This window comes from Xiphias gladius, chromosome 8 (genome assembly GCF_016859285.1).
Source record: "Xiphias gladius isolate SHS-SW01 ecotype Sanya breed wild chromosome 8, ASM1685928v1, whole genome shotgun sequence".
Classification (NCBI taxonomy): Eukaryota; Metazoa; Chordata; class Actinopteri; order Istiophoriformes; family Xiphiidae; genus Xiphias; species Xiphias gladius.
The window spans coordinates 25,730,764-25,757,190 of record NC_053407.1 but is presented as its reverse complement, the minus strand read 5'-3'; the positions used below and the strand labels follow the sequence as shown (position 1 = coordinate 25,757,190).

General features: G+C 39.2%; 1 protein-coding gene across 3 annotated transcripts in view; it reads right to left on the bottom strand.

Annotated features, from left to right (window-relative positions):
* LOC120792856 (pleckstrin homology domain-containing family A member 7-like) overlaps positions 1–26,427 on the bottom strand; it is a 127,376-nt gene that overhangs the window by 100,679 nt on the left and 270 nt on the right. For all 3 annotated transcript variants that reach the window (XM_040132235.1, XM_040132236.1, XM_040132237.1), the window contains exons 2-3: positions 26,300–26,376; positions 26,079–26,136 (exon numbers count right to left, since the gene is read on the bottom strand). In XM_040132235.1, coding sequence (XP_039988169.1) covers positions 26,079–26,136; positions 26,300–26,376 — 135 coding nt within the window. The remainder of the gene's footprint in view (positions 1–26,078; positions 26,137–26,299; positions 26,377–26,427) is intronic.

Sequence of the window (26,427 nt, the reverse complement as noted above, 5' to 3'; positions counted from 1 at the left end):
AACAAAGTGAATGTACTTGCTCTTGAACCTCTGTCGGTCAACACCTCTTTCTTTTTTTCTCCGAAAACTGGCTGTCACTCGGAGCTTGACTGATTGATCTGGGTTTGAAATGACAGGTCACTGACTGGGCACCACAAGATCCTGATCAGCCAAGCCCCTCAGCAGCTCAGTCCATATCTGCAGCTACAATAGTTTGTTTCAAAAATGAGAAAAAAAAATGGTAACGTAACACCGCATTGATCCTTGTATGAAAATTTGTAGGGAGCTATTGGTGGACAAACTGATGCTGTTGGAGAAGGACCTTTCGAATCACTACACCACCTATTTTGAACAAAGAAAAAAACTGGCACCAATTGTGCCAGATGTATGAATAAAACTAGGGATGACTGATTAATCTCTTTCAGATTTTGGTTGATTTTGAAGTATCTGTCAGTGTTTGTCACTCAAAACTGTGGTGTCTCTGCCTTTGTCAACCAACAAAAGCACAACTATCAATGTATTTTTTTTAGTTTTTGCTATTTGTAACTTTAGTTTCAAATGTTCAAAGCTGAGACCAAATGGATTCAATATCGGTTTCGAAACAGTTCAGCTTTAGTAAATACACACAGAACTGACTTGAATAAAATACAGTTTTGATATCATATCAATCCCAACCTTACCTGCAGGGTTTGGGTGAAAGCGGTATGGACTACTGTCTTCCCCAGTGTCTTTTTTTAATAGAACAATGGGGTGCGTCAAAGTCTGCAAATCCCAGACTCATAGTGGCTATAAAGAACCAATTTACTTGGGTTGTTTTGAAAAAAGCCACTTCCAACTGTTTAAATTAAGCCTTCATTGAGGAAGAAATGCATTTTGTGGGATTTTAATGACAAATAAATTATTCATAATTAACATGGCCAATGACCCGTTAAGAAAATTGCTTGAAACATGCAGCCCTTTATCAAACCACTCTTATTTTGTAAAAATGGTAACTATCAGTTCTATTTGATGTCTTGATGCAGCAGTATGAAAGTGAATTTAATGAGACTAGAGATGTGCAGAGCTTATACGCCTTGGATGACACAGGTTAGTGATCAGAAGGACTTGGCTGAACAAAACCAAGAACATCATGTATAACTTACCAGGGTCATGCATCCCTATCAGACAGTATCTGCTAGTGTGGACTCGTGTGTCTATAACCCTGCAGTTCTCCTGGAGAAAGGGCAACAGGTTCACTTTCAATCCTCCATCACTGTTCAATCTCATCTCTTCAAGGACCTTATCAGGCTGTGCCTCCAACATCATTTTCATTCCCTCATTTCGCTCCTCTATTACCTATAATTTGATCTTGTCTTGAAAAAAAAAAAAAAATAAAAAAATAAATAAATAAAATCCCTCTAGCCACTTACTGTATCAAAGCACCTATTTCTAAAAAATATTTTACCAAAACTTGGCTTGCATAATTATTTCAGTCATACTGCTAGAGCAATTCAGCTCTAATTCTAGTGAAATTACTTAAATTAGACTGAAGTGATATTTATCCTATGGTACTATTCTACTGTGGCTTGTTTTCAGACCCCTTCACTTTTTGGGACTTTATTATGTAATAGATTTAATTGTCAATAGATAAAATTGCCTTTTCCCATTAATTTACACTCAGTAACCCATAACGGCAAAATTAAAAAGTTTTTTTTAAAATTTAGCAAAATTATTAAACATCAAAAACTGAAATCTCTCATTTACATAGGTATTCAGACCCTCAATTCAGCACTTTGTAGAAGTGCCCCTTTGGTAGCAATTACAGCTTCCAGTCTTCTTGGGCAAGTCTCTACAAGCTTTGCACACCTGGATTTGGGCAGTTTATCCCATTATTCCTGACAGATCCTCTCGAGCTCCATCAGATGGGATGGGAAACGTCTGTGAACTGTCATCTTCTGGTCTCTCCACAGATGCTCTATGGGGTTTAAGCCTGGGCTTTGGCCGGGCCATTCGAGGACAGTTACAGACTTGTCCCAAAGCCATATCGGTATTGTCTTGGCTTTATGCTTCATGTCATGAACCGTTGCCCTGGTCTCAGGTCGTGTGCAATATGGAGCGGTTTTTCTTCAAGGACCTCTCTGTATTTGGCTCCATTCATCCTTCCCTCACTTCTGACCATTCATCCTGTCCCTTTCACTGAGAAGCCACCCCATATGTTGATGCTGCCACCACCATGCTTCACTGAAATGATGGTATTAGCCAGGTGATGAGCAGTGACTGGTGTTTGCCAGACATATTAGATATAGACATAGGCTAATAGAGAGAAGTAAACAAAAAGATTCAACAACTCTCATAACGCTTACTGACTCTGCAGTGGTACCTGAAAATCATGCCCTCCAGTGTATTTGATCTGCTCTAGATAAGAGCGTCTCAAATTGATATCAGCTGCAATCCATTAACTTTGCCTCTGAACTAATACTATAAAAAGGTATTATATCATATGTATTTCCTTTATTCTGGTGCAGGAGCTGGATTCACTTGGATTCTCTTTGAAATGGTAATGACCAGTCCCTTGCTGCTTCTCTGTGAGTGAGGAACGAGGCAGCTCAACCTCCCCACCCAAAAGTGACCCCTTTCAGTTAGCCTTCAAAGGGCACTGACAGTGAATGACCCAACAGTTACTGCCAGGAACAGAAGAAGAGCTCACTGTCAGTCCATCATTGGTTGGTGTTGACAGGAAAGGAAATTCATGGTTACACTTTTAAATGTGAGAACGTGTCACAAAAGAGGTCAGAGACAGACAAATATATAGGGATGCCTTCAGGAGAATAATAAAACTGTATGAATGAGATAGAGACACAAAGCAGCAGAGAGTACTACAAATAGATTCAATGAACAGAACAGAAGCATTACAAAATAAGTCCAAAAGTGAAAAATATATACTCAATTCAGATAAGATGAATACAATGAGGTATCTAGGACAAATACTTATTCTGCTAATTAAAATGCACCTATCATCTGTTAAGTGGTGTCATTTCTTAATTACCATTCAGCGTGTGCTATAATGACGTGTTTTTGGGTGGTTGCTGTTGTAATGAGGCATTCAAAATTGCACTACTGTAAGACAGGGCAGGAAAAATTACACCTGAACAAAGGCCAAGAGTCTATTTGGAAGCATTCAGGCTCAGCAAAGCCCTTTGCTTTGCAGAAAAATGGGGGAAATTCTCCACATGCTCATCTTTCTATAATCGCCTTCCCATTGTTTTGAAATGTCACATGGTCGTACAGTGAAGGTCAATAGTGGACTTTTAATCACAGGTAAATTGAAAAGGCAGTACTGCTGACTGGAGAAGTCTTGGTTCATTGCTTTAAATGTCTCCAACAGTCACTAAAAGACTCAGAACACATGAAAAAAAGACATTGTACTTTGTATTAAAAATGCCAAGGGGTGTGACAAATGAATATCTGTAAAATGCAATACATAATGACAATTTATTCTGTTCTCTACTGTATCCAAAGGTAGACAGATAACTCACATAGCATTACTTACTGAGAAATTGCCGAGAGTAAGGGTAATGCATCTGCATCTTAATATTTTAAAAGCATATATGACGTCAAGACATTTAGCTGTAAAACCATAAAACACGGGCAAACGGTACATCATTTAACATGCTCACATCTTAAAATTAGAAACATTTAATTCTGACTTCTCAGAAATGTCTGTAGGTCAAGTTAACTATGTCATATAACCGAGTAGGTAATCTTAACTGGGAACTTGGGGGGGCGCCCCCCTGCCTTTTCAAAATCCTGTTTTTCTCCCCCATCACTTATTTTTTTCTGAACGTCATTCTCTGATATGCTCATTTCAGTCAACTTCAGCTATTAGACCTTGCGCTCAGAGCAAAGAGCTTAACAAGCAGCAGCAAGTGTTTTAGCGACTTTTTTTTCGCCCTGAGTTTCAGGCCACATGAAGGCTACGACATTATTTATCACAAAGTATCAGCAATCTATAAAAGGAAACTAAAAGTGTTTTAGGGTTGATTATTTAACAATACATACGTTTACATAGCATTTCATTTTTTTGTTGTACTACCATTAATATTAAAATCCACAATACAGAGAGACAGAGAGAGAGAGAGAGAGAGACAGAGAGGGAGAGAGAGAGAGAGAGAGAGATGCTTTTTTTATTATTATTTATTATTTTAATTGTGCCTCCCCCATTTCTAATAATCAAACCTACACTCGGATATGACAGACTCTACATTTGAATATCCTTAGTGGGAATAGAGAATTTTGAATGCGCAAATTTAAATGTTGGTGGACTTGGTTGGCAAAGAGAAGTAAGGTAACTGTTTCTGAATTTAACTATTCAGAATTTTTTGCAAGAATCATGTGGAAATCAATAAACCGCATATTCATGTTCACCAATCCAATCAGTCTGCGCTGAATTGTACCAAAACATATCCCAGCAGGAAAAAGTGCCAAGTCCAGGTTCCTTTCTATAGATTTCACTCAAGCTGTTAGGAAGTTTTTATTTATCTATCACGTTTCCAATTCGCCACCTCTTGTGGGTGAAAACGTGGCCATAACAAATAGTTTAATTAAGACAAATAGAGCAAATCTTCAGTACTTCAATCAAGGAAGTGGGATGCTCGTCTCAGACTGGGGTGGAAATGTAAATTTTTACGCTATAGTTTTACTGTATATAAAATTTCTGTGTAACATCTACCAATTAATAAACAGCAAACCAGCTAATCCATTTAAAATTTGATTTTTTTATCCGCTCATCAAAAAAAAAAAAAAAAAATCAGCAATATTCTCTCTTTTTATTTAATCTAAATTTACATATGAATTTCGAATGCACCAGTTTGAGCCACTGTGTGCAATTAAATGCTAATAAACATTTGATCACAAAATACAACATCAGTGAAGCAATCTGCGATTATAATTATAATGTGCATGTATAGCAATCAGTAAAGCAGACACATTGTAGCTGTGTGGAGATGATCACTGCAGCATTTCAAATTAAAAAAAAAAAAAAAAAAAAAAAAAAAAAAAGGTATCATACATATCCTGAATCCTTCAAAACTGATGACTCAGAAGTGTAGTTAATCAACAATCTCGTGACAACTACTGCTGTAAAGCCATCTTTGCTCAAGTAATATGCAATACACCCATATCTTGAAGGAATGTTAAATAATTAACAGTGTGAAATAGATTTTGTATCACTGTGTGTCAGTGGTATCTATATTGCAGATAACAAGCTGGATGCGTAGAGTAGCAGGCATTGTACTACAGCTGAAACGATCAGTCATACATCTGCTGATGTGAGCTTCTCCAATGTGAGGGTTCACAACTTTGCTCTGTTTCATATCATCGTAAACTTAACATCTTTTGGTTATGTTTGTCAGCTAAAACAAGCAATGAGAATATGTCAAATTGAAGTCTGGAAAATAATTGTGGTAATTTTTCAAAGTTTTCTGAAATTTTATAGACAGACCAATTGAACGGTTAGTCAGCGGTTTGATCGATAATGAAAACAAAACCTATGCAGTCCAATACACATACAACAGTCCTGACATAATCTGTACCTTCATGAAGGTTATAATGTTTTAATGTAGTTATATAGTTTTAATCTAAAATGTTTTAGCAGAGTGTCTTTTAAATTTATTCACAGAATACTGTAGAATTGGAAAAAAAAATGATTTCTCTAACTAACTGGATCCTGCCACAGTGTCTGGTTTATCATTATAATACCCCAGGGGACTGGAAAAAAGCAGTCCTTTAACTAATGGACTGCTATTTACTGCTAACCTGATTCAGTCTAACACACAGTGCTTGGCAGCAACCAAACAGCCGAATCACCAACTGAATACCAAACAGCCAGGCCAATGAGTAGACAGCATGTCAGGCAAAAACACTGACAGAAACCTGTGACTGAATGTGTCCCAGTAGCGTGGCAGACTGTTTTGCACTACATACAGTACATGAGCAGCTTTTCGGAGTGTTGCAGGCGACTGTATTGATCCTCTGCAGATATTGTAACCTTTATATTGTAAAACACCTGTAAAATTGCCAGTACTTTTTTGTAACTTCTAACAGCTGACAGAGGTAAATTCTGTAAGTTCTATGCAAAGGCAACTGGACTTGCTTGAAGTTCTTGAAGGCGTTTCACCTCTCATGCGAAACCGACTCGGTTAGAACTGAAGAGGCCTTTCAGATGAGAGGTGAAACGAAACATTCAAGAACTACAAGCAAGTCCATTTGCTTTCGCATAGCACTTACAGAATACCATGACCTGGATGACTGAGAATCTTCAGAAAGACAGAGGTAATTGAAATTTCTGAAACAATTTTCATGGGCAGAGCAACGGTACAGCCCATGCAAAAAACAGCCCTTTCTACATCTGCCATCTTCCATATATAAACTAAATTTTTTAACTGATGGTGGCGCTAGATTAAAAACTGAAGGTTTTACCAAAGCTGTTACAAATCTCTGTGAGTGGGACATGAATGTCTGTACCAGACTTCATTGCAATCTACCCAGCAGTCGTAGAGACATTTTCCTACAATCGAAAAATGTCAATCTCATGTTGGTGCTAGAGAAGAGTCAGGAGTTCCCCAAAGTCAGTAGGATTCATCGTCTGGGAACTTTGAATGTCTGTACAAAATTTCATAGCAAACCATCTAAGGGTTGTTGAGATGTTTCAGTTTGGACCAAAGTGGTGGATTGACGGGCAGACCGACCGACTGAAAGACTGACAGAGTCATCCCTAGAGCCATAGTATTGAGATTTCTTCTGCCTGATATGATCTTGTCAAGAGGGAAGAATCAGAGGATTCAAAGGAGACTAGGACTTTAAAAACAAATGTATCCACACTTCTATTTTCAGCACAGACAGCTGTAACAGTCAGGTCACCCCAAAAATCACTCTTAGGCAACTTCAACTCTAGAGTCCTGAACCTCTCAGGTCATCTGGTAGAAGTCTGCTAATTGTTCTTTCAACCATACAAATTTCAAGAAGCAGCATTTACATACGAGACAGAGTTAGAACAAACATCTAGGGGATAAAAGATTTGCTCACCTTTAAAAGCAGGTTTTAAACAATTACCATTACTTTTAACTCAGTTCAAATACCCATTAAAATACCCACCCACCCAGCACTTGTACTCTGGACTCATCTCTTTTCGTTTCTTATATCTTTTTAAATTGATGTTTTGAAAGCCCTATGCTGTGTTTTTTATAATGTTTTATTAAAACGTCATTTTAGGAAGTACGTATATATCATTTATTGGCTGTGTGTGTGAGAAATGTTTTATATAAATAAACTTGCCTTTGAAGAAATAATTACTGAGGCGGTGAAGTCTTGATCTTCCAAAGGAATTTACCAGCGCCCACATATGAGAGAGTACAGTAGGGACTTTGTTCAGACACTGGAGGGACTGCATAAACAAATCTGACATCAAACCAGTTTAAACCCTTCAGGGAGACTTGATGACAACCATTTCCCATTTCTGTCATGAGTAAATCAGTATTATTATAGAGGGTGAGTCAGAAAGATTTAAAAAGGGGCACCAGGGGTGGGTGAATGTGAGAAATCGAAAAGTAAGTCCTTCCAATTTGGTTTTTGCAGCAATGATCAGTGGTGTCACATCAAGAGAGTATTAAGTAGCTAAATCCTCCTCCTGTTTAACTGACTACATCTCCGGATACAAAAGCAAGAGCCCTCTGCCCATGACAGACATTCAAGCTGAAGAATTACATGCCTCCAGAGAGCTACGCCCACGACTGGTGCAGGGAGAAACACGTAGAGAAAGTGTTTCCACTGTCAAACATGAAACCATCGTGTTGTTGAATGTCAGCAGCGGCTGTCTGATAATACTGTCGGCTTTTTACATATTTATTGCATTATTTCTGCTTTCACACATTTTCACAATGAAATCAAAGAATTTAAGCAGGGCCTGGTAGATGACTGGAGTACAGCACATTTTTTAGCCAAAATTATATATTTTTGCCTTGTTTACTATCAGGGTGTGCTGAGTACCTCCATGCTCTGACTCTCTGTGGATAGGTTTGTCAGCTGAACACCTAGAATGTAAACTGGATGTGTGTGTGTCTGTGTTTATTTATATTTCAGCAATAACTGAGTATTTTTGAACCAACGAGCCAATGCCTCTCTTCTCCACTAGAAGTTTGTTTTTGTATTTCTGGGTATTACAGTTTTCACTGATACTTTCAAAACATACAGAACATCCAATACAACAGCCTTACAATTACACTTGTTAAAGTTATAGTACTTTGTTCCCTAACCTTAACCATGCAGTTGTTACTCTAACCATGACAACAAAGCTCCCCTAAACATAACAAAGTTGTTATTTTACCCCAAAACCATGATGCACCCCTAAGATTAACCCAAACCATGGTCTTTCCCAAAACCTAACCAAGTCATTTTTGTACCTAAACTTAAACCAAACCTAACCATAAAAAATACTTCTTGCTACTAAGCTTTCATTTGCAGCCACTGCATTTGATTAAGAATAAACAAACCTTACACTCAAGCTGCTGGGTCATCAAGCCGGCTGGCATATTTAGCCTCTCAGTACAGCCTACATATTTACCATGTACAGCTTTCTAAATGTAAAGTAGTGGTACTTGGGTTTGATGGTAATCCTTACACAGGTGTTTCAAATCGTTTCTAGGGTCACATGTGAATATTCAGTTTTTAAGATTCCATCTGGCCCACATTTTTTTTTTTCTTACATTGTACAGCAAACAGCATCTATTTTTAAGAAAAGGTTCCAACTTTTCTGCAACTTCGCAGATATTTTGCTTGGGTTTGTGCCAAACTGATGACAGGTTCAGTCTGGATTTAGCAATTCAGTTACAATTGTGTCTGCAAGAAAATGGGAGATTAATGTAGTAATAGTCAATATTTTCAGGACAATATGTCCTCCTCTGTCATCCCTGTTTCCTCAGGTTTGCTTGTGTCCCACAGCAGGATGCAAAATCCAACCCTTTTTTATGGTCTGACCAGCTGAGTGAGGCCGAGGAAAGTGCTGAGTATGCCAATAAATCTGTCATAAATCTCTTGTCAAGCTGAAATAATCTTATGTTTGCATTCAGCTGGTGTATGTGTATGTGTGTTCACAGTAAAACCCTACCGTACCAGACACAACCACGACACTTTGTGTGTGTGTGTGTGTGTGTGCGCACATTAAGTTGTGTACATTTTGAGGCATATAAAGCTCACTAATGGACACACAACTTGCACAGTGTGAGTCTACTTTTATCTCTTTTATATCCCATTATACTCCCATAAAACTTACAAAACTACACCATGCACAACTTGTTTTATTTTGTGTTGACAGGGCTATATACTTTACCAAAGGGGACAGTGGGAAACACAGAAGCTAACAAGCTGTAATCCACTTCATGTTCCTCAGGCACAGCACCTGAAAACATCTGCCACCATAAAGAATCTCTGTCTGCGGTAAAACTGGCCCTTCGCCTCAACAGAGGTCGGCGCTTAACCATACCGCGTTAAGGAGCCGCATTATATACCTGGCTTACCTTGTGTTACACGTCAGATCCCATGTGGAGAACTCATGATCGTCAAGGTTAGTGACCACCTTGGCCGTCCTTGGCCACACGGTATGACGTTTGATGGGAACCAGCTCGTGACCAGCATCCCGTGTGGGGTCACGGCTGCAGCAGGTACCCATCCTTCCACGACAAAGGACCTCTTTGCTGAATAGGAGAACCTCAATTTAAAGTGACTGAGAAGAGCAAGAGCAAAGCAGATCATGGAGGACATGTTGAGGCTCTCTCTCTCTCACTGTTTTCAGATGTTTAAACATCGTCTTGTCTGTTCATGCTCCTCTCTCACTACATTTCTTGACAAAGTTCTGTCCCATCCAGTGGCACCTCTTATTCCCCTGCCCTATTTGTCTCCGATCTCCCCAGTGCTCCTCACATGACTTCTCTCTCTCTCTCTCCAAACTGCATTGCTAATGTTTTGGTGGCCTGGCCCTGGAAGTCTCACCCTCCTCTTTACACTGACAGAAGTGCTACTGTCTCCCACGGCCAGCCAGACTTTAAGGGCCACAACACTGTATCAACCATCTTGTTGTTTCCCCTCACTCGTTGTTTGCATCAGTGTCCTTCAATCCCTCCTTTGTGTCTGTCCTCCTTTGCTCAGCGTGGACCACAGATGGACCCCCCTACACTTTCCAATCCCAAGCTTTTCTTTTGGTCCACAGACAACAGCCATGTAGAGAAGAGCAAGATGCGTCGGCCCTACGCTGTAGAGATGTGTGGGCTTGTCTTGTGGAGAAACTCAACGAGTGCAACAAGCTTCTGGGCAATGTTTCCATTTGTAGCCTCAACATTCCGTGCATTTTTCCATAACTGAATTTTGTTGCTTCAATAGCACGCCATGTGCTGCTATAGCACATGTGCAGACTTTTGATGGAGAATACTGGTATACCACTGTGCACACTTAAAATAAAAACAGCCTCTTTACAAAATGGATTTTGCCAAGTTTTTGATCTTGTGTTTTATGTAAAATTCAAAATAAAAACTACACTTTGTGCTTTTTAATTCTTTAAGGATTTATGGCACTTAAGTGCCCATTTTGTATTTACAAAAATCACTATGACTATACTATGCTGTTTCTTAATATGGATATTTGATTCAGCCATGCTTTGATTGAACAAAGGTGAAACTGAAGACGTGTGGCAATCTGAGCAGCAAACTCAGCTGAGATGTAAAAACACATTATTCATCACTGTATTTAAGTCCCCATGATCAGAGCCAGCTACCCAAGAGAGATGATTTGTTTACTGCCATGCTTCCTTCATGAACTTTGAGCCTGTATCATGATCATTGCTCATAGTGTGACTTGTATTCACAAATGTTGCACAACTGCTACTTTAAGAACCAGATAACGGCGGAAAATTGAACCAGAAAAAAAAAAAAAAAAATCCAAGGATGGAGGAAAATTTAACAAAGAATACAAGACAGGGTGAGATGTTGCAACAGTTTTTCAAGGCAACAGGAAGTCAGGCTTAACAGACAAATGACACTTGGCCAGGTGAAAAAAAAAAAGAAAAAAATTATAAAATACAGGTAGCTCATCAAAGGATTCATTTCATAGGCTCCAAGTTCGCCTGATGTACTCCATGCGTAACAGCAATAAAAAGGGAAAATGGCATATGCTGAGGCTGATACTGTCAAGGAAATCACCCAATCAAAGATCAAGGAAAGATCTAGATTAAAGATCAGATCGTGCTGTCTGTCTTCCCACCTTCCAGAGGGCACAGTTTATCTATTTGCACCACATGACATTCGGCGGCACAGAGGGTTAGCTGAGTTGGGTGGTGAAAGAGAGAGAGAGAGAGAACTGTCTCATTACATTACATTTGAAAAATAACATGACACGAGCTCGACCCGAAGCTTTACGGCTTTACTTTAAGAGTGTTTTTAGCATTGTGAACACTGTCACCCTCACAAATCCCTTTTCCAAGTTTAAATAAAAGATTAAGACTGACAGTGGGAAAACAGGAAGCAGCAAGTGGTTAATGTACGCTGAAATTTAAAATAACTTGATAAAGTACAATGAGGGGGAATAACTCTGCTTTCTCTTTTGATGTGCAGGAAATCAGATGCAGCTGTTCCCCCTCTATCAGGAGAAACAAGGTAGTTGTGTGGACAGATCTGCATTTGGTATGATGTGGTTGACATTTTAATAGAAGGTATGTATGCGAGTATCCTGTCATTGTATGGATGTGAAGGAATGACATTTAAAGCACATTTTGTCAAGGAAACTTGACTTTCACAAATATCTAAAGTGGTCCTCCACTTTATTTTTTATGTCTATGAGAGAAAGAAGCCACTCAACTTTTTAACCCTGAACCATTACCTACTGGTTATGACAAAGAATCGAGGTGCTGCTGAGAAGCGCAAGTGTGTTCAGAACAAGAAAAATATTGCTTTGATGATCACTACAGGATTACCATTTTCCAAAGATCAAACTAGACGTTTGTCACTTTGTCAAGAGTTCACAGAAGTCATACCACTATCAAAAGTAAAAAGCATCACAATTTCTGGTCATGGCATGGAAAAGAATCCTTTTCTAGGAGCAGGTTTTTCTTTTTGGAGATTTCATTTTAAAACTCTTCACATGCACATAAATCATTTTGTTGTGCTTCTTTTCAATAACACATTCACAAGCTCTCAGATGAAGCAGGGAAGCTCTTAATTAGTTTCTGATTAGCTTTTTGGATGCGCGTGGCTGTTTGTCTAGCACTGAACCGCTTACTCTGTTCATCTCTTTATTTATGAAAAAAAAACCAAACAGATAGCTGCACAGCACTTTTACATGCAGTCTATTGTCGCCGTTTGTTGGTGCTGCCAATCTTTCATATTCTCACATCGCATCATATAAACCACATATCAGCCTGACAGATCTGTGTTGCACTCAGATCCTCTGTGAGAGTCTTTGGATTAATATTTCAGCCTTGGGGGAAGGTTAAATATTCAAGACATCCATTTTCAGACAAACTTCAAAGATGCTATTGAACACATATACAAACATGTACTTGTGGTGAACTAAATTGACCGTAAAGAGTAATCTTTGTGTCTATAACAGTGTGAGGAGGAAAAGAAGCAGAGGAACGGGGAGACAAGAGGGAGAAAAGTCTTCAAAAATAACGCCTCAGTTTGAAGAGGATTAGAAGAATACAGAGTTTCAACCAAATATCAACCACAGGGAGATGCTTTGTAGGACACATTGGATGCAAATGTCAGAGTATACAGAGCATTATCTAATAGTCAGAAGAGTCTACTGTGTATAAGTGTATAAAACTAGTACGGGTGTGTTTGTAGCAGTAAAACCCTCCTCAAATGCATTTACATCAGCGCGCTTCCGCTTCTACAAACAAAAAAATGAAACCGTAAACATTAAATAGAACCATCGGCAACCTACATTAACCACAAATGAGCTGAGAGACAGAAGCAGCTGGAGTGGACAAGACTTTAAGTACCACAGCATTTACAGCACTGATCTGACTGAAAGCTGCAAACTCGGTGAAGAAATAAATTGTGCCTGAGTGGGAAAGCCATCTACTCAGCCTTTCACAATGACAACAAAATTAACCAACAAGGCAACAACTCAATAATTACAACTCAATGGACTGAAAAGGCTTTTTGGTTTTGACAACAGAAAAGGGGAGAGGGATAAAAGATATTTATTTGACAATAATAAGGGCAGGTAAAAACTTAAATAAATAGATAAATAAAATAAATTTAAAGCAAAACAATAAAACCAGCCTTTATTGCTGACTATTAGAACCATAAGCAAAAACAAAAAAAACAGAGGTTTTTAACCACAAAGGAAGAGAAAAACTGAATTCTTCACCTTCTCTTTACAGCTGTATCTGCAGCAAATTTAGGCATGCAATTTATCAATTACATGATTCTACTGTGAGGAGGGATAAAGGAAAAAGAGATGGATGTCTTGGCAACTGAAACAGCCATTAGTGACTAAAACACAAGACTGAAAACAAAAGCTTTCACCCAACAAACTCTCACTGACGCTAAATGTTAGACCACAGTCCAGCCATCATTTGTCTGCCTCTAGCTGTCTCTCTACAGCACAGAGAGACCGGACACGAGGAGAAACCATAGGCCTGTTCCATTAGAGATTTTATGTTATTTCACAGATCAAATAAGAACGTCATGTATTCCCAGATTGATTACTCGCACAGCGAAGAAATCAATTTTTTGGAATGTAGGAACGCTGGTTGTATAGAAAATCCCTGCATGCATGTCAAAACCATTTTTCCATCACAAGGTTTTTATGCTCAGTCCACTGTTGAAAGGTAAAATATTTGACACAAATTTAAGTGTCAGATATACAAAGAAATTCGTTCTTAACACACAAACGTGAGAAAACAGCACAAAGAAATGTTTTGCAGTCACAAAGACATTTGTGATTAATACCATTTGAAGAACTCAAACTCTGTAATTACATGTCTGCAACAAGAAATGAATGCTGAAAAAGCCGTATTCCTATTTATCGAGTACAGCTGAAATACATCCTGCAAGTTTAGCCTGAATTTCGAGGTTATTTGTCACGTTAAGTATGGAATAATTAAGATACTGTACACAAGTCTTACCTTAGATGAAAACTGATAAAGAGAGATACTGTATATAGAAAGCGGAATAAGAATAGAAGCCTTTCGAGACAAGCAGCTTCTCTTTTATCGGAGATGGTTCAGTATTATGAACCAATGAAAGAGAAATGTGTTTAAGCGCGCACACACACAAACACACACACACACACACACACACACACACACACACACACACACACATACACACACGCACACACACACACACACACACACACACACACACACACACACACACACACACACACACAGAACTGTTAATAAATCATTAGCCAGTGGCGATGCTTACCAAGTCCCTGTGGGTTTTCAGCATGAATACAGTGAGTCAGGCATAAACACTGGTTCACTGCTCTCATCATCTTACCTAAACATCCCTTTTTGATACCTGCAGCTTATTATACTGTAGTCTTGCCATCTTATAATCAAAAACTTGGATGTTTCTGCACAAAGTGGCCACACATTTAGTTAGATTTTTAATGCTGGTAATGTGATTTAACATTGGCATATGAGTGAGACTCTTAAGTGATACTGAATCCATTACAAATGAGTAATATTTCAGCATTAAGAACACATATGTTCAATGAGGATGAATCAGCTATTTTTTCTTCATCTCACTCCCCAGTTGGAAATGGCAAAATCCACTGCACTTGGACTCCCTGTTGCTACCAGCGCAGCCATGAGTCACCTTCAGATTAGCTGTGTCCCAATTTAGGAGGTGGATTGTCTGAGGAGCACCGTTCATAGAGATTGATCTTTCAGAGAACCTGAAGGTCTGATCCTTCTCCCCAAGTGAGACATTTTAGCCCCACATTTGGGTGGTTCTTGGTCCTAAGACATCTGCTGTGACATATTCTCATACACTTAGGAGGAACCAATCACTAACCTGACACAGCTACGGTCTTGCCCACCACGTCATACCCTGCCAAAGGTAAAGCTGGACATCCCACTGCCAAGGTTGACACTACCTCCCATCCTAGGCGTTGCTAGCGTGGCGACAAAAACAATCCCTCACTGGCTTCCCACTAGGGATTCACCAATTCAACTTTGTCTTTCCTGATACTGAGAGCTTAACTCAGGGTATCTGAAAATGCAGATTCCTGATCCAATACCAGTGCTCTCTTTTCTCCCATATTTAAAATCTGTATACCTCACTATGTGGCATTATTGCCATCATTTTTATGTAACGTAACACAAGGTCATGAATCTTTGTGACACAAAAATTTCAGTCAGCAGCCCGCTGCTACTGAACTGAATTTTAAAGTGACAATGACAACGAAAGTGTATTTAACATCGATCATCAAATCTCACCTATACCTGATCTTCTTAATAGGGTCATTATCAGCCCCAATATGGATAAGTGTATTGGATCAATGATCCCTTACTTCCTTACTTAATGGAGCATGTGGACAAACAGCAAGGTTCCCTTTAGTGTCAACTTTTTTCACACTATTTCACACTTTGAACAGATGATAATGTGTCAAAAGTGATATCTGGGAAGCATTTCATCATTGAAATGAAGCACTGAATCAATTCTGATTCTGTTTCCCACAAAGCTGGTTTTTTCGTTTCTAAATCAATGGGCAAATTGAGAAAAAGTCAATGCTGAGTCAAAATCAAAGATCACTGATTATTCAGCAGTCAAAAAACTGAATGAATGAGTCGATGTGGGTATATGTCAGTTAGAACTTCATTATCAAATAATCTGTTGATTGTTTTTTTCAATTAGGATGTGGTTTATAAAATGTCAAAAGACAGTGAACAATGCCCATCAGAAGTTCCCAGAGCCCACATCTTTAGATGTCTTGTTTTTACTTAAAACAAACCTCTTGTTGTCATATCTTAGGCTATCATGGCTTCGTTAGGGCAGCAAGTTAGCCAAAAACATTTGGTAACTAAAGCATGATGTGCTAGAGGAGAGTCGTACGAGGTGTCTTGACCTCTCAGAGAGAAACAGACAAACAAACGAGAAAGGGAGTAAAAGTTGCGAGGTGAAAGTACATCAAAACAGGAGAGACAAGTGAAGGAACATGGCTAACCGAAAATCAGAAATTGAAACATCAAGGAGTGCATGAAGGAGAGAGTGAGAGTGTGAAGATTAAGTGAGAGAGAAGCTGTCTCAGCTGATGCTATCTCTTGGGAAGATTCCTAGATTTGATGAAAATGTACTCATCTTATTTCCAAGGTCATTCAATCCAAAGCACCCTCATCCTCCCAACACTTTTACTTTGTCTCAATTTCTAAGGTGAACAAACATCAAATATTCACTCCTCTCAAGGGCCAACATTCCTGCAGAGAGTGTTTATTCTTTGGGCTTTTACTTGGCAAACCAAAATGTGGTGAAACTATTCTATCAAGCAAAACCACCACCGGGCTATGATAGCATCAATACCCAGCTGTGATTTCTTAATTCACCAGAACATCTGAAGTGTGTTCTATTAAGCATTAACTGACACTCCAGCTATTCAGCAGGTGACACTTAAAACCTTCAAGCGCCATTTAGTCATATTGTACAAGTATAAAAAACGAAATTTTGGAACTGTTTCTGCCAAGGACTTCCAAAACACACAGTCAAATGTAAGATTTAAGATGTGTGAGAACAGAGGAGATGTAGCCAGAAGAGAGTGAGGCAATGATTTACCTGGCAACTCTGGAAGTTACTAATTTACCTCCATAGTCTTAAATCAGCTGAATGACAGTCAAAGGGGCAAAGGCACAAGCTAATAAATGCAATCCTAGCATTCGTTGCTGAACAGAGTCTTTTGTAGAGATGCAGGTATTGGAAGCAAATATCTGGAGGGAACATCATTAAGTATGGAGTACAGCCAGTGAAGACAACATTGGAAATAAATGCTGTCCTTGGGCTGACATTTACAAGAAATAATCTTTAACTTTCCTGCTGTTCCAAAAGCAAACACAGAAACTGATTAGCACCTTCAACCAATGAAAACAACAGAAAAGCTATTGTTGACAAAGCTTTCTCTTCCAGCCTTTATTTGTCTGCCAGGGAACTGTTGGTTCTTTGGTTTAGCTATGGCTCAACTGCACAACAAAGCCTCTTTTTCATTTGAGGACAAAGAGATGTTAAGACGGCGAGCACAAACCAACCCTGTGTTCTTACGCCTTTAGTATGATCCATCTGTTTTATTAGTCAGAAATCAGCCATTGTACTTTTTTAAATATTAAAAAGGCATGCTCTTTTGTCTTTTCAACCAAGATAGTAGTCGTGCTAGGCAGTTTGAAGGCCTCAAGCGTGTCACTTGTAAAAAATGTGAACGCTCACACTGCTGACAAAAAGTGTACCTGCTCAGCAAAGTCATTTCCAAAAACATTTCAGGACAAAAACTCCTTCTGTGGTCTTGATGGTATCTACAGTCAGTACAACGTAGAGACTAAAAGGGTTTAGGTCTTGCAAGGCCATACCCCTGACATTATTGTAAGCTGCTTTGAGATAAGCTTCTTTGTTACGGCTTCGTGATATTATCATTGTGCTTACACCGCCAATCATGCAGTGCTCAAATCACTGCACAACCAGTTTCAGGTTTTTGCCAAGAGCATTACCTCTGCAGAACTGCAAACGCCTTAGTCATTCAGAGTGACTCTCATTCAGTATAAACTAATATGAGGTGCAGGAATACTTTCTTAAAATTCTAATACAGAATTGGAGACAAGCCAATCTAAAGTAGCTGCCAGTGTCTCCAAATTATTTATTTGGTTGGAAAATTAAGACATATTGTGATTATCAGGATTTTTTATTTTTTTTATTTGTCGATGTAATTAAGAATTTTAATCTACTGCATATCTCTTTTTATATTCGTTGTTAAGGTATACACTTACATTTTCTTCTTTATCTTATGTGTTTTGTGGTCCTTTTAATATTGTCTCCATGTTTTATATGATTAATTATAAGTCTGTTTCACATTTTGAAACCTCTACTGTACTGTACGTTTTGTGCTGCATGTGGTCCTCGTATTTTGGCTAGAACAGTCCTGTTATAGATATTTTTAATCTCAGTCTATAATCTTTAATACAGAGCAAAAGGCAATATTCAATCACTGCATGGTAAAAATGTTTTTTCTGAGGGTGAAAGTCCAGTCTTGACCTTAAAAACAGTAGTTTGACCCAACGAAAATAAATAATAATAAATGAATAAATAAATTAATTATAATTCAAGAAACACTTATAAGCCGTTTCGTGATTGGTCTACTAAACGATTAAACGTTACTGCCAGAAATACTACTTGGTTAAACTAATTATTAATATTTTATTAATGTACAATGCCAGTTAAATGTTGCATCTAAGCTTCCCGCCACAAGACGGGGCTGCAGTGCCCTGATGTTGTAAACAAGCGAGGTGGCAAGTGGGACAGGTGACATCTTGTAAAACCAGCGCGGTTTGGCAGTGTTTTGATCTAGAAAATGAAAATGCCGTTATATGTAGACTGTGTCAGAGTAAAATGGCGTGTAACCACTCAACTGGAGCAATGCGTGACCACATTAAGCAAAGACATGTGGACCTTAACCAAAAAGAAAGAAGGACGCTGGTGCTAGCACTGCTAACGTTAGCCACGCAAGGCAAACCAAGCTGACATGCAGTGTTTCCCATTGCTCAGCTAGACTGTGGCGGCTATAGTTTCAAAACGAAAAATATTTTTACACTTCTCAAAATAAAATAAAAGATCTCTGACGCAGTGTTTTGCACCGTCGCTTCATTGTGGAGCTATGCGCAACAGTTGTAGGACTTGTAATTTGTACCTGTGTATGACAGAAACGACTGCGCTGCAGCTGTTTGTTTATAATATTGCACCGATTGTTGTACATGAAACATAGCTTTAATCGTTCTGTCATAAAATGTCACCAAATAGTGAGAAATGTCCATGACGCGCGTGTGTGCGTTTCTCTTTCCCTCTCCCTCCTGCCTTCTTTCAATCCCCTTCAGTGAATCCAGTCATGCAGACGTTCCGGCAGGAGGTTTATCCCTCCTTGGATCTGATCGGCTCTGCTCCCCCCCTCCCTGTAGCACGAGCCCCCCTACTGAGAGCGGCTGCGGGATAAGGGAGAGGAAGACCCATCTGGAGGCCCCTCACGAGCGTGAGCAAACACAAGACAGAGGCACAAAAGCTAGAACTAGAACATTCTTAGGCAAACACACAATTTACACACACTGAGTAATACCTCTGAAGAAAGGTATGTGAGAATGGGTTTAGCCCACGGAGGTGGTGGTTGTCAAACAACCCAAACTCATACTTACATCACACTTGTCCATAGGGGGACATAAGGGGGGCGATCATTAAAGCAAGCCCGGGCAAAGAACGAGAGTGTGAGCATAGGGGACGTACAGGAATTAAGTACCAAGCAAACAGCCAGAGGCAGCAAAAACAATCTGGCTGCTGATGCTGCTGCTACATCTCCAATGAGCTTATCAACAGTTCTGGGAGTCACAGCAACAGAGGTGCATTGTAGGTGACGACTGTCTGTGCCAAAACGAGAAACAAGATTTTCATGCTGTCATTCAAAAATAAGACTTACAAGGGATACTGAGAAACCAAATTTTGATCAATTAGCTGAACACACACGCAATGTTAGGCTTAAGAGCACTCACGATGTATTGACAATTTGATCATTCAAACTACCTCAGAGGCTTTTGCCCTTTCCGAGTATTTAAAAGTGGTGCAGATATTATTGGCCAGTCAACAGAAAATGAATCGACAACAATTGTGACGAACGATCGAGCCATTTATTAAACCAAAAAAAGTGTCAAAATTTACTGGTACCTGCTCGTCAAATATGAGGATTAGCTGGTTCACTCAGTATCCCATCACTGTGAACTGAATAGCTTTGGGTTTGGGACTGTTGTTCGAACGAAACAAGACATTGGAAAACGTTGCCTTAGGGCTGAAACATGCTCTCTCGGGCTACACATAAGCAAACCTGCACAGCATTCGTTCAGAGACGTTCGCACGGCTGTTTCTTTTACACTCGTTTGTACAACTTGTGTAGTTTTGCGTGTGCTCATCTGTAGCCACCACGATCTCATCTGGAATAAAACATGCCTCCACTGACACCGGGTGAAATTATTACTATTATTATTTTGAACCAAACTAAGCCTCAGTGAAAATGAACAGAGGTGCCAATTCACACTTCAGAGGACATGTTCAAGAAGTGAGCTGACTGTTAGACCAACATCTAGTAGCTGAATTGATCACAAGATGTGGTGCGTCAGGGTCTTTCCGATCGATCAGGTACAGTATGTTTGCCTTGCAGCAATTAGTTTTCATTGATTCAAGACACTCATAGCTATATAGCAGGAGCAGTTTAACTAATTTTATTTTGCTTTGGTTTTAAGACTTTAGTGGGTAAAAATACATTCCTTTACTCTGCAGCTGTACTATGGAAAAAAAACCTTCCATTAAGTCTAAAGCTGATCACATCAGAGCGTATATTAAAAAGATGGTTTCTCCGTCATTTATAATCTGATTTTCATAATGAAGTGAGCTCAGAACATGTCGGCCATGCTACTTTGCCACTTTAAGTTTTTGTTTGTAATTGTTGCTACCAATGTATTTGTCCTATGTTGTTCTTGTCTTGCTGTTTGTTAAATGGGGAGGACCACAATGGAAATAAGCCTTTAGGCTTTTTTGTTTTTATCCTTGATGACTGTAACTACTTTTATTTTGTATGTTTAAATCATGGAATAAATTCAGTCATACAGTTATTATTTATAGCAGCTCGTGGCAATGTCAGAGAAAAACAGAAAGCCTTGTTAATCACCAGCTAGACACAAATTTTACCCAACATGAAGTTAGTTAAGTGCATGAGCTCCATGCTTTTTGCATCAATGACTGTGATCAGTCAGAAAGTTCATTTAAAGATAAGCTCTGCCTCACCCTCTGGCTGAAAATCATTTAAAAAGAAAAATTTAGTTTAATACTCAGTCATTAGATTAATCAAAAATGAAAGCAATAATTGCAGCCCTAACGAGGAGATTTAAATGTGCTTCAAGTGGTCAGCATGTCTTCACTCAAAAAAAAAAAAAAAAAATTATTTATATATGATATATATATATAATATATATATTCATATATATATATTCATATTCATTCACCTTACAGAAGAGATGAATACATTTCTCTAGCAGCTTCTGACTTGGATCCCTTGGGTTTGTCTTGACACTAAGCCACAGAGGGATGCTTCTGAGAAACCGAGAAACCATCCACAGTCCACTGTAAAATACAACATCATTAACAGACTCTCAGAGTGAGTTGTTTCCTTGAACCCCGAGAGTACGCAAAGTCAGTGAAAAGCACACAGAGACACAGGGGGAGCTGTGCTGTTCTTTTCGCTAGTAATAAAAGCATGAACAACATTTTTTTGGATAGAAGAGGCTCGAGAGCAGACAGTGGTGGACCCCTGGGGGAACTGTTATATAAACACAGCCTCTAGACAAATAGTCCCCCTTCGATGCGAAAAGGATATTGGATTTCAAGGTTGTTATGACTTCACCTTGTTATTTCTGTTCAAGAAATACCATTCATAAGCCAATTAAAAGTTTGGAGAGGGACAGAGAAAACAAACATGTCCCACTCAGGCAAAGGAAGAGACTGTTCTGTCCCTGCGCTAGTTTACCTTTCACACCTAAAGTTGCTGGATATGAAAGAAGACATGAAGCACAAGCTATTAACTTAAATCATGATGTAAGCTAAGCTTATATAAATGTTTACCTATAAATTTGGTATATAATGACCATCTTAACTCTAAGTCAACATCACTTCAGTCTCAGTTTTGACCTGTATGAACTGCAGAATAAACCCATTTAAAGTCAGGGTCATTTCGTTACTGATTTATATGTAAATTATTTTTTTTTATTTGCTGTGATGAATAATGGTTTGGTCTATAAAATGTGATTAAATGTGATAAATGCCCGTCACAAGTGCTCAGAACCCAAGGTGAGGAATTCAAGTCGATTTATTAATATATTATTTTACTTTTTCTTTTGAAAAAAATACTTTTAAAACTCAGTTATTCATTTTAAAATTATACACGAAACAGAGATAAGTGAGAAATCCTCACATTTCATAACCTTGAGCAGACGAATGTTTGGCATTTTTCTCTGACAAAGGCCTTAAATTATTAATCTGTTTTCAAAATTGTTGATGATCATATTATCTGGAACCACTAATCCACTGAACCACTAATTATTTTTATTTTGGCACCACAGAATTCCCTCTTTTTGTTTCCCTGGTGGAATGATAACACAGAAAGGGGATTTGATTCTAAAAAAGAATCCATTTCCATTAACTTTGGAAAATACCCACTTGATCTGATGAACTCGAGACTGCTAAAGCTTCTTCCGATGAACTTTGGGGTGTACTTTTGCATAGAAAGACGACTGTGGGTTTTGTCCCCCATCATTGTCCCCTTTGAAAGCGCACAATGAAGGGACCTCTAATTGTCCACTACGGACAGCAGGAATGATTACAGCAAACAAAAAACTGTTCACTCTTCATATGAGCAGCCGACTATTGTTTTAAGACAGGCTTGAAAAATTGTGAACCTCCCCTTTAACTATTGAAGTAAGTTTTTTTTGGAAAACGTAGCTTTTCTGTCCTATAGGGCTAAAACATGATCCTCCCCTGTTTTTCTTACTTGACAGTGTAAGTGTAATGTGAATTCATGAAAAATGGACAGTGCAGTACAAGGTTTCTCTCAACCTGTTTGGTCTACCTAGAGCATCAAAGCTGAAAATTAATTAAATTAAATTCAGAAATGCTCCATAACTATCGAGCCAAACATCTGACACACCAACAGCTGCCTGGTAACAGCTTGACAGCCAATTAAACTCCTGAATGTGTTTGGGGTACAACGTTAAGGCTAAACAAGAGAAAACATGGCATACATGAAAGGTTTCACTGAAAAAAGAAAAGCTTGATCCAGAAATTCAAAAAAGCAGTAATTGCCGGTTTCACGTTTTTTTTTCGGTAGGTGCTAGAGAAAAGACACACACACACACACACACACACACACACACACACACACACACACACACACACACACAAATCACTGCAAAGCATGACAGCGAATCAAGATTGATTCAGAATAATTTCAATAACCAAAATCTAATAAAAAATACTTTGCAACAGGCCCAACTTTTGACACCCTTTACGCTAAATCTAAAACTGTTTCAACCCACAGAAAACTCTGTACTGAAGCATGTAACATCAACAGCAGCATGACCGTCCCTTTGCCCTCTCTTATCTGCAATGAGCCTTAAATCTCTGTCAGCACAACAGCTCAGCATAGAGAAGTCACACTTAATCCCACTGAGGGTGTTTTAAGGATATTACAGGACCTCAAAAGAGCTGACTACTGACCGGGTCGTCAAATCTAACAGTCAAAATGTTCATTTTCCATCTTACCGAGGCTTTGGAAGAAATGCATGAATATTCAACAACCACAGAAATCAATTATCCGCCTGCGAGTCTTACAAACAAACCCACACACAGAAAAAGAAAATATGAACGCCAAATGGGTATGTCGAGGTATGGCTGAGTCCACATTTGTACTGAAAAATATTCAGTTCAGAGGACTATTCTGAACTCACGTCCCTCTATGCTGTGAGACATTTTATTAGTTTAGACGTAGCACATGATGGTCTACAATGAGGCATTTGGATAACTGAGCCATAAGGAGAAGAGAAGCGTCCCATGAGTCTCCAGTGGCATACGAGAAGAGTGTAGGCCCACGAGACAGGAAAATAATCAAACAAAAATAAAGATCAATTTTACTTGGCCACCAAAGATCATAGCTTTAGGCAGCCCTGTTCTTGGATGTGCCTCATCGGTGCCTGTGAAAGCTGTACCATCCAAATGAAAGAGGACATAACCAAAATAAGAGGAAAAGGGAAGAAAGAGTCCAACACGACCACAGAAAAATAAATAGCAACAAGAAATACGACACACATGGAGAAAACAGAAGGGAAAAGGAAAAAAACCATAAGCCCCCTCCAACCTGACAGGAAACCAACCTACAATTTAATCCAACTAAATATCACTTTTTACTTTGATACTGGACATGTTAGAGCCATGCTTTCTTGCCACTGATAATTCAAATTGCAAACAAATTACACCACAAATTGCGATGCATGTGATCAGTGCAAGCCGCAGGTTGCTGTCCATGTTTTGTTTGGTTGGTTTTTTTTTGTGCAAGAACACAGTCGTTACTGACCAGGCCTTAAAGTCCAAGTTGAGTTGCAAGTCTTCTTCGATAAAGCCACGTTTAAAGTCAACAGATTCACGCGATTGGTTCTTGAGTCCACGCAATCTAACACAACAATCGTGCAGTAAATCCTACAATGTCCACTGCTTTGTGCCAGTGAGGGTTGACAAAATGTGAGACACCTCTCGGTTTGAGACGGTACAGTTCAACGGCATCGTAAACCACAGTCTACAAAATGTGGCTGCTGTGACTCATCACGTCAGTATTCACAAAATACTGTGCCCTATTAGAGCCCGACCAATAAATGACCATAATGATTGTTTTAGTCGTTCTTTTAGGAAAAAATGTCAAATATTTGATCTTTCTAGTGTCTCAAATATGATGATTTGATCCTTCTCTTTGTCAGACATGATAGTAAATTGAATATCTCTGGGTTTTGGACTGGTCGGACAAATCAGGACATCCGAAGACGTCAACTTGGTCTATTTTGTGGCATTTTACAAGCAAATCGATCAATCGATTAATTGAAAAATAAATAAATCAAAAATAAATCAAAATAAATCAGCAGCAGATTAATGACCCCTTCCGACACCCCCATTTTTGTGAGCAAGACCGGAAATAAATGTGCCCAAAACGAAAAGGCCACTGTTTTTCAAACCTTTTGATTACAGTCACCCTAGCCTCATTTGAAATGTAACTCTTTAAATTTTACAACCAAAAAGGTCAGAATGAGGATAAGAGAAAGTGAATCAAAGTTACAAAGACACAGACATGATGTTTGTGTATGTACGTTTTTTTAAGCCTGGCTACAATTTTTTAGCATTAAAAAAAATAAATAAAAAAATACAAGGCCTGTCGTAGCACCTTTTGTGTTTAAACACTTACAGCCATAGCCAGATGTCAAAACCAATTCTGTGTCAACATCTGTTTCAGTGATATGAGAATCCTAAAATGCTTTGCATCAAAAAAAACCTGCAGTTTGTCAAGGTTGTGTGAAGATTCGTGTCCGGTACAGACCAAACCACCCCTACAGTAGCTCTACCCAGGCCAAAGCGTCCCACGGGTGGGAGGGTGTCTTTTAATGGGGTTAATCGATGCTGAAAATCTTTCCTTACTCTCAAATGCTGGTATGTTACCAGCCCTCAAAAATCCAGAATCGGTCAGTCTTCGGTACCTAAGTACACTGGCGTCTGAGTGCACACGTGGGCATCTTGCTGAATGCAAAACATTTTTCAAACTAGTTCTGGGATATGAGCAAAAAAAAAAAAAAGGGAATATGGTTTTAAAAAAAAAAAAAAAAAGGGAGAAAGCAGGAAGAGCCTAAGAAGTTAACACATACAGGAAAACCATTTTCATCACTGTATCCCATCCCACCACTGCAAGGAAATGCTGTAGCAAAAAAAAATAATAATAAAAAAAAATAAAAAAACCCATATCCAGACTAAACTTGAATAGGCAGAGACATGAGAAACACACAGCTGGTGCCCGCATCTCAAAACAGGGGGCAGCAAATGAAAGACGAGGGGTCATTACAGGGTCAGCAGGTTAGTCCCAGTCCACACCCCCGTTTAAATCCACACTGTCCCCGAGGTAATTGGTCCTGCTAGTGGCGGGGAATTAGAGGCAGGAGCCATATTAAGCTGCACGGTGACTTCAAGCACTGCGCAGGTAAAAAAAAAAAAAAACAGAGACAGCGACGGTAGTCTTAAGGTACTTACTTTATGAAGTAACTGGCCCCCTCGTCCGTAAAACCTTCCTCCCATCCCCGCGGCAGGTCTGAAAAGCAAAACCAAAAGACCGACACTTCGTTACACCCGAAAGTTTTCACCCCTCGGGCCTGGGCCCCCGAAGGCACAGCGAGAGAAGTTAGCGGGCGAAGAAGAAACGCGGCGAAGTAAACACAAGGGCAAAATGAAAGGCGGGTCAAAGAGCTAGCTACCTGAGCGGATCATGTGTCCGGAGTTTACCGGTTCGCCGGAGCGGGGATGGAGCCAGGTGGTGCTCCGCGTCTCGTCGCTGAGGCGCAGGCACACGCGGAGAGGGAGGGAGAGGGGGAGAGGGGTGGTG